The 8,997-nt window shown below is 36.2% G+C and overlaps 2 protein-coding genes across 2 annotated transcripts in view; one reads left to right on the forward strand and one right to left on the reverse strand.

The window, feature by feature from the left end:
* The window catches only part of LOC139712263 (uncharacterized), a 45,817-nt gene extending 41,460 nt beyond the window's left edge, over window positions 1–4,357 (reverse strand). Inside the window, exon 1 of the mRNA XM_071624102.1 lies at window positions 4,301–4,357. Coding sequence (XP_071480203.1) covers window positions 4,301–4,357 — 57 coding nt within the window. The remainder of the gene's footprint in view (window positions 1–4,300) is intronic.
* Window positions 4,358–4,947: 590 nt separating this feature from the next.
* Window positions 4,948–8,509, forward strand: LOC139712251 (succinate dehydrogenase [ubiquinone] cytochrome b small subunit A, mitochondrial-like). Its single transcript, XM_071624090.1, has 4 exons — window positions 4,948–4,975; window positions 6,057–6,167; window positions 6,732–6,876; window positions 8,281–8,509. Exons 1-4 carry the CDS (start codon window positions 4,948–4,950, stop codon window positions 8,444–8,446), a joined length of 450 nt encoding a protein of 149 aa, XP_071480191.1. The 3' UTR covers window positions 8,447–8,509.
* The last annotated feature ends 488 nt before the right edge of the window (window positions 8,510–8,997 follow it).

Raw genomic sequence — 8,997 nt, forward strand, 5'->3', positions numbered from 1 at the left:
TTTTTGTTCAAAGATGCTCATCAATTTTTTATGTCCTTTTTTTGTAACGTTACTAACCAGCATTAAAAGCAGACCTTTCTTCTAAAATAATCCATGAAATGATTTCATTCTTTGCTCTGTTCTAGGTCTACACTAGAATGATCTCTGGTGACATTAATGAGACTTCACATCCACAGATAGAGAAATGAGTCTAATCTAAATCTTGAGAATGTCCCTAAAATGTAACGTTACTAACCGCGGAATTGCCCTGATGCAATCCTGAGTGCATTTTAATGATGCTGTATTCAAACTTTCTATCTCATACAGATCTGGTTCGTTCTGTTTTCTTTGCCTATCCGCAGATATGGAGACATGGTCTTCTGTGTTGTACATGTACAAAGTGTATGCCATTGTGGTACTCTTGGCATTGTACTCCATGTGCTTGAGAGTAGCTGTTAGATCACTGAAACCTGCAATAAATGGACTTTTTGATGTTTTGTTCAACAATATAATGTAGTTAGCAGTGTGCAGTTATTTTAATCTTTTTATTCTGAAACAAAGAAGTGAAAATATGGTTCACCTTACAAGGGTGTCATGTCCGTTACGCTAGTGTATAATACTAAGTATCAAATATTAGGCCACTAAGAAAAAAAATAACCATAGTATAAAATAGTAATACACGTTGTATGTCCTGTTTTGCTATGGTGGGTGGTAGTAACTTGAAATTTGTCACTAATTGTAGCTAGCTGGTGCAGGAGCGAATTTGTTTTATATTTGTTTGTTTTGTAAATATAAACAAAGACTAACCCCCCTTAAATGATATAAATATAAGAAATATTACATGATTGCAGTTATGATGTGTGTCCCTATCTTCTAACCTTACTATGCCAACAATTGAATATCTGCTATACCTTGTAATAAAAAAATTCTCTTAGCTTACAAAAAGTGGACAAAACTGTCATGTCCGTTACACTCGAAGTGTCATGTCCGTTACACAATATTTTAAACTATTAAAAAAGAATGAACAGTAAAACTACTCTAAATTAGGACTTTATGAGTAAAGCATGACCTAAAGGTTTAATCAAGACCAAAACCAGCTGAATCTTATCCAAAAATTCACAGGAATTTTCATAATGGTAAGTAGATCAAAATGCCTTGTCCATTTAGTGTCATGTCCGTTATGCTCGCTAAAAATGCAATTTCTCAACAACCACTTGACAAATTTCCATGAAATTTTCTGTGTACATTACATATACTTAAATGTGTCTGATAAACTAAATCAGAATCTTTTGGAGACTCCCAATTTCACTGTGTGATGGTTTGAATCACAAAAAAGTGGTCTGAATGTCATGTCCGTTACGCTGGAATTGACCTAATGTCTCATGTTTGCTTTTATGTTCGAATGTACATAGCAACAACATTCAGCTCCGGAAGATGCTAAAATAGATGTCGGATATCAATTTTGCTCTGACGTTCGGAAATGAACAATAATATTCAACTCCATATAGATAGTAAAATAAATATCGGATGTTCACGTTCAGGTTTGAAGTAAATAGCAATAACAGATCAGCTGCGGAAGATGCTAAAATAAATGTCGAATGATCCCTTGCCCTTTGACGTTCGGAAATGAATAACAATGATATTCAACCCCTATTGACGATTAAATAAATGTCGGTTGTTTGCTTTTACTTTCGAAAGTAAATAGCAATAACATTCGGCTAAGGAAGATGCTAAAATAAATGTCAGATGATTGCTTTTACGTTCGGAAGTGAATAGCAGTATCATATTCAGCTCCATACGATGCTAAAATGAATGTCGGATATTTGCTATTACATTTCGAAATGAATAACAGTAACTTTCAGCTGCGTTTGATGGTAAAATATTTAATGTCTGATGTCTGATGTCTGCTTTGACGTTCAAAAATGAAAAACAGTAAAATTCGGCTCCGTACAATGCCAAATTGTCAGATAATTCATTTCACTTTCGGAAGTGGACAGCAGTAACATTCGGCTCCGTACGATAATAAAACAAATGTTGGGTGTTTGCTTTTGAAATTTTAAAATGAATAACGGTAATATTCTGCTCCGTACGATGCTAAAATGAATAACAGATTATTGCTTTTACATTTGGAAACGATTATCGGTATCAATCGGCTCAGTTAGATGCAAAAATAAATTGGGGATGTTTGCTTTCACGTTCAGAAATGAATAAGGATAACATTCAGCTCCGTAAGATGCTAAAATGAATGTCAGTTCTTTGCTTTTACATTCATGAAAAAAAATTAATAGTAACATTCGGCTCCGTACGGTGTTAAAATACTAGTAAATGTTGGATAATTGCTTTTACAATCAGAAATGAATAACGGTAACTTCCAGCTCTTTATAATGCCAAAACAGATGTCGGATGTTCACACATGTCTGCAAATGCTCCCACTCTATCGTTTCAAACGTAAGTTTTGACCACCTAAATAGGCATCAACTTTTATAATAATACCTTAATCTGTAAGCCTATTTGCTAAATCTTAGAACTCAGAATAACGGTAAGATGATTGAATTTTCTCTTCATTTATTTTAGACATGGGTACATGTATCACTTCAGTAATACTTGATATTTCATTTATATGTTCAGTAAGACCGATTTAGTATTTCTTATGTTTTTCTTGATTTTTTTTATCGGGCCACCAGATTTTACTTTCGGGCCACCAAAAAATAAAAATTAATGATTTTGGTGGCCCGATCGGGCCACCAAAAATAAAAGTTAGTGTCAGGCCCTGCATACAGAATTCATGGAATGACATTATAACCTTTTGACGATTTGTATTCAGTGACAAGGGTCGTGCTTATCAATGTCGAATTGTGTGATCTGTTTTTTAAAGACAAAGAATCACAAATGTTGGTGGTTTAGCCCGTGGAGAAGGGTCAAGATATATTCATGTGTATCAAAAAATAAACTATTAATTATGATTATATGGTAAGGTTGGTAACTGATTTAAATATTAAAGAATAGAGCTGTGGTAGATAGCAGAAACCAAACACAGACAGTGTGATACCCCAGCTCAAGGAGTCAAAAGACATTAATTGCATATGTTTATCATTGTAGATTATCATTATTATCATTACCAGTATTGGTATTATTATTATTATCATTATTATCATGATTACAGCTTTACACAGAAAGCCCTTATAGGCTTGATAACAAAATATTTTCAAAGATTTTGTATTCTTCACTCCAAACTATCTTCTTGGGTCTGAGAGGGAGAGAGACAGAGAGAGAGAGAGAGAGAGGGAGAGAAAAAACAATGTGCACAGATGCAGGTGTATGAATAAATATTTGTACTTCTTTGTTTGGTATTGGGGTTGTTGTTTGTTTCTTTTTTCTCTCTCTGTTGGTCGTAAAAAATGAATAGCAATTGAGAGACTAGCCAGATTTCAAAGACTAACAAGACCAGTCAGCAGATAACAGAACAAACCCAAACAAACAAACAAACAAACAAACAACACACTGCATGGAACAGCATCCCAAAAGAAATTGCAACTTCCAATAGTGTAAAAGTATTCAAAATCAAATTAAAGATGTACAAATCTAAAAAAAGGTAAAATGATAAAAACAGATCAGTGGCAGTGCCCCCACTCTAGTCACTGCCTTGGTTGAGTCACCCTCCATAGTCTTAACGGAATTCAACTACAACCAGGTAATAGCCTAATTAATAGGTAAAAGAAGTGACTAGGTCTAGAAACCACACTGACTGGTCTGTGGTGTAGTATATTGCGTAGACACTCACTAACTGCAGGGAGGTCTCACCTCCCTGCTAACTGTTAGAACGCCCTATAAAGACTACAGCCTTATTAGAACCTGTCCTAAATTGCTCCCCATCCACGAGCGCAACATTTTTTTTTTCTTTTTTTACAAAGACTTGTGCTCTAGTCTTGCGGCCTTGTCACGATCTACTACTATAATCAAATGGTCAACCTAAACAGCCATCAACATCAGAACACATCACAAGCCAGGCAACAGACTGATTCATAACTGGATAGAAAATTAAATCAAATTCCGGCTAGATGTGGTACCGTAGTGGCGTGGGAAAAGATAGTACGCTGTGCTCGTTCCACCACAGTGTACGTGTGGTAGCGGCGGCGCGTGGTGGCATCTTCCCGCCAGAGCTTCGGGAGCGAACAGGCACAATTTACGTTGAAAGCTAGATCAACACAAGACATAGGCTATGTCAGTTTTAATAGGAAGCCTACCGCGTACATAAGCTCAATATGTCAATATTTTGCAAGCAATAAAACGGAAATATTAAAAAAATCAGTGCAAACAATACCTTGATCTCATTTTCTAAGATGGTACCATGCCCTGCTACAAGAATAATGCAAATCATCGTAAATGTCGGTCGCTGTTGAGCTCATCCAGGACAGGTGTACATTATGGCCCAAAGGTCTCCTTTTCCAGGGAGGGTTTATTAACTGGGTCAGTCATAAAAGCATGCATCTATCGCACTAGGTGTTGTATCGGCGGATCGGAGTCGAGCCTCCGTCACTGTGCTCCTTCATTGTACGTACACACACGTTACATACACGGTGCGATGCTTGGCCTCGCTCCTATTTTCATACACAAAATGATAGACTTATTTTCAAAGTGTTTAATTAATATCAGAAAAATATTTTTTTTGAGTTGCCAATAAAAAAAACAATGAATGAAAAAATAAGAAATTAAGAAATACTGATCAATAAAAATTGTGAATTTGACGATGTCTTATTGCTATCAAGGTAAAGATAATTTTCAATGTGATGATAATAGTGCGAATATGAGTCTATAAGAGGAACGATTTCTTCACATGCCCGGTTCAACAAACTTTTAGCCAGGCTTCGTGGTCGTTTTCGAGAAGGAATCACCGACGGTGCCGTGTTAAAGTGCTTCGTTATTTTCTACATTCTTCTTTTATTGCACTTACTATAGCAGATTAGCACTATGACAATGAATCTGCTCCGTTCTAGAGGTACGTTTACTTGATTAAATATCACCATCGCTGTATTCTTTCTGAAACGAGTGTCCATGTTTTTCGTAGCCCCACGTACGTGTACTACGCTACGTAGGTTCTACAATACAGTATTAGAGGTCCTAGCCAGCCCTACAATCTATACAAGCGTCATTCATATCCGTCCATACAGTGTGTGTGTGGTCCCCACAGCACAGTGTGTCACGATACACAAGAACACAACACGATTGCACAATGTAGTTTTAGCGCTAGTGCAACGTTGTTTGCTATACTTATGGGCCTAATTTGCTAACTGGTGAAACCGAGAGCAACTTGTGGTAGGTTTCTATATTATCTACATGTAATTAGTAACGAAAGTGACAGAATAATCAGCAAGTTGATAGTGGTCACTGACTTTATAGTCTTACAGAAGAAGATGTTTGTGCAATGCATGGCTATTGATTGGCTATACTAGTTGTATGTTGATGACTGTTTAACAATCAAAGCTCATTGAGCTGGAATTGGTTGGAAAACATAATTATTGTCTAACAAGTTATGATGTACAACTTTATTACAAGTGATATAGTCTAGGGTAGAGGTCTACATGTACATCCTGTACTACAACAAGTCAGTAGGCCCTAAGCGAAAGGACTTGGTAACTGTTCAACAAAGCTGGAAAACAACCTTTTTAAAGCACGTAAAGTGTGTACATTATTGTAGTATGCAGCTGCACATAGAAACCCTATTTCGATCGCTATACCAATAGTATAGGGTCTAAAGCCATCAGGATTCTGTTTGTTAACACAAAGGATAGATATAGAATTTTCTAAAGGTGAGGAAGGTTCATTTTATAAGGTTTTACATTCTGAAATTTACCCCTAGACATCTACAATGTACACATGGTCTGGTTGTACAATGTACTATTAGTGTGCACAAGATATTAAAATTATTATGTAGTGATGTACAGTAGCTGCTTCGCAAGGTTTTTTACTAGGGTCTATGTCCAACAAAAAGCCTTTGATTTATATTTCTTCAACTTTACCGTTCCGGTAGAGTTTTTACTGTAATTTGTGTATCTTATGTTCTGTCTCCCGCCCTAAAGTTCTTCTGAGCGGTCCTCGTCTCATGACGAGTACTTTCCTCAAGTCGCCCTACCAGGCTCACTCACCCGCCATGCTGAATGCCCTTCACACCACCCAACAGAACCAGCAGAGTGAGTTTTTAAACATGCCAACCTCGTTTTTTTTTTTTTTTTCATTGTTTCTTTGTGTGTTTTTGTGGGAAGTGAAGCATGAATTAGAAAAAACAATTTCTATACAAAAGAATTTGAAAATTGATAATCAGGTTGTTTCTTGTGCAAAAATGCACACATCTGTACATACACACATACACACATAAACGTGTGCAATACTACACATTTATTTATGCATGTTGGCAATCCAAGTACATACACTGTAACACATTCTTGTGTCCAGATTTTGACCTTGATTAAAGAAAAGAGTTTTATGTTTTGATATGAGCTACTAAAAGAAATATACATTGTATATCTTTTACTACACTGTAAGTTTTCACTTTAATTTCAACTGAGGTGGATTTCACCTTTATGTATACTTTCATTTTGAAGTTGTAACTTCTTTTTTGTTTGTTTGTTTGTTTCACAGAAGTTTGGTCTTTCCTTGATTTTTATATATATATGATATGTATATTTTTATATTGTTTATATATATATATATATATATATACACTGTATGTGTTTTTTTTTTTTTTTTTTTTTCAGGTGCTGGTCTGCTGCCCTCTAAGCACTGGAATGCAGAGAGGTTGCTGTCAGTGGGTCTCATGGGCATCATCCCAGCTGCTTTCATGATCCAGAACCCTGCCATGGACTATGCCCTCGCTGCCAGCCTCGTTCTCCATGGTCACTGGTAAGTCTTGATTCAGGGGTCTGGTGAATCTTGGTAGGAGCACTCACAGGAGTGGCTCATCCTTCTTCAAGATGAATTGAAGTGTATTTTCATGAGGATTCTCTACATTCTACTCATTATGATAATAATAATAATAATAATAATAATAATAATAATAATAATAATAATAATAATGATAATAATAATAATGATAATAATACTAATGATAATAATAATAATGATAATAATAATAATGATAATAATACAGGGTACTTATAATGCGCCAATTCCACATAACTAACGTGCTCAAGGCGCAGTAGAAATAGCTGAAGTAGCTGAAATAGGAGTGCATTACCAAAATCAAGTCGGGACGATATAAGATCATGAACTATTTTTTCTGTGGCTTTTTCTGTGCTGCATGATGAAAGTATGATTTGAAGTTAATCTTTCTTTTATATCATTCAAGAATTCCTTTCATGGTAGAGTAAAGAGCATAATTTTGATTACATTTTATTTCAGGGTTGTTTTTTTTTTTCTTCTTAATTTCCAACAAAAATAAAGATGAACAAAACATCCAAAAAAAATTACAACAAATGAATCTTGTTGAACCTGGTGTGTGAAATTGGTGTGCCTCGATGGAGTTGTATGTGCATAAGATACTAGATTTACCCCCCCCCCCCCCCCCCAAAAAAAAAAAAAAAAAAAAAAAAAAAAAAAAAAAAACAACACAAAACACAAAAAAACAAAAACAAAAAAACAAGATAAAAAGCAATTTAACCCACATTAATGTACAACTGTATTCTCATTTCATTTCATCTTATTTCATTGTATCTTCATTTGATTATATGATGTATTGCTTTAGTTCAGATCTAATGTTATCAAAATATTGTGACATGTGCTCATTTCATCCAACTCTCATGCTGTGTTTGATATGTTGATTTTACAGAAGTGACTGGTGATTGCTAATAAATTCAAAGTAGGGAGTTAAAATGAATGTATGGTCACATGTCAAATCTCAAGTCATGTGACTTGCTTCCGCCTATGATTTTGATGACATGACAGCTGGAAGATCCTGATAATTCGGAAGTACTTGTAAAAGTAAACTTGGGGAGCATATTAGTCCTTTACCAATGAATCCATGTAGCAGAAGTTTTAAGCCAAACTACTGTATCACCACAGCTATCCTAATTTAGGTTATGCATTGTATATATTTACCTGAAATTTTGTTGAAAGTGTGAGGGATTGCAAATGATGGCATCTACTCTCATAATCTTCAATCTGTAGTTCCACAAAGTGCTTTAATAGACAAGTGCCAGACTAAAATCCATTATTAAGAGAAGATATGCAATTCCAAAGTTTCATTTACGAGTTAAATATTAAAGTACACGTGTACTGTTTAAAAAGACTTTTGTTTTGAACTTCCAGGGGAGTGGAACAAGTTCTGATCGACTACGTCCACGGCGACACGATATCCAAGGTTGCCAACTACTCCCTGGTCGCCATCTCCGCCCTCTCCTTCGCCGGCCTCTGCTACTTCAACTACAACGACGTTGGGCTGACGAAGGCCGTCATGATGCTCTGGTCGTCATAGTGACGTGGTCTTCCTCCCTCCCATGCCCAGATGCTGCAGCGCAGGGCTCCCCACTGGCATTATTACCCAGATTATTTTGTAGACATTACCCAGCGTGCTTTTGTGCTCTTGTGTGGATGAGTTAAAAAGAGACTGCTGCCCCCTGGAATCCCCATTGGTTCGATCTGTCGGTCTGTGGAAGGATGTATGTACGTGTGAAGACTCGTTCTTCTTGCAACTTCAAGTTTGAGAACACATGGAGATACAAGACACTTGGCCCTTTGGAAAGTCTGCTTTTCCACGCCATGCCTTTAGCAAGAAAATAGACAGCGTTGATTGCGCTAGTAAAGATTCTTGGCTCACTTGTTGTAGAGGATTTTCTTTTCTTTATCTGACAATTGTGAGGTCCATGATTGTTGATGACCTCTATTACTGTTGGATTCTTTCCATTCTAAAGGCTATGCGTCCCTCATATATACAGAGCTTCTCGCCTATTTAAACCTGATAGCATACCTATTCAGTGTTTTTTTCCCATTGAGGCCCATTTCACAGAACTCATTCCTATATTCAGA

This window comes from Diadema antillarum, unplaced genomic scaffold (genome assembly GCF_040938485.1).
Source record: "Diadema antillarum isolate AM-2024a unplaced genomic scaffold, OU_Dant_1.0 seq00001779_RagTag, whole genome shotgun sequence".
NCBI classification, from domain to species: domain Eukaryota; kingdom Metazoa; phylum Echinodermata; class Echinoidea; order Diadematoida; family Diadematidae; genus Diadema; species Diadema antillarum.

What these genes read in the sequence shown, in the direction of transcription:
- LOC139712251 (XM_071624090.1), top strand. Translation starts at nt 4,948, where the DNA reads ATGACAATGAATCTGCTCCGTTCTAGAG. An exon ending in GAATCTGCTCCGTTCTAGAG is followed by an intron (nt 4,976 to 6,056) that starts GTACGTTTACTT and finishes CCCGCCCTAAAG; the next exon opens with TTCTTCTGAGCGGTCCTCGT. An exon ending in CACCCAACAGAACCAGCAGA is followed by an intron (nt 6,168 to 6,731) that starts GTGAGTTTTTAA and finishes TTTTTTTTTCAG; the next exon opens with GTGCTGGTCTGCTGCCCTCT.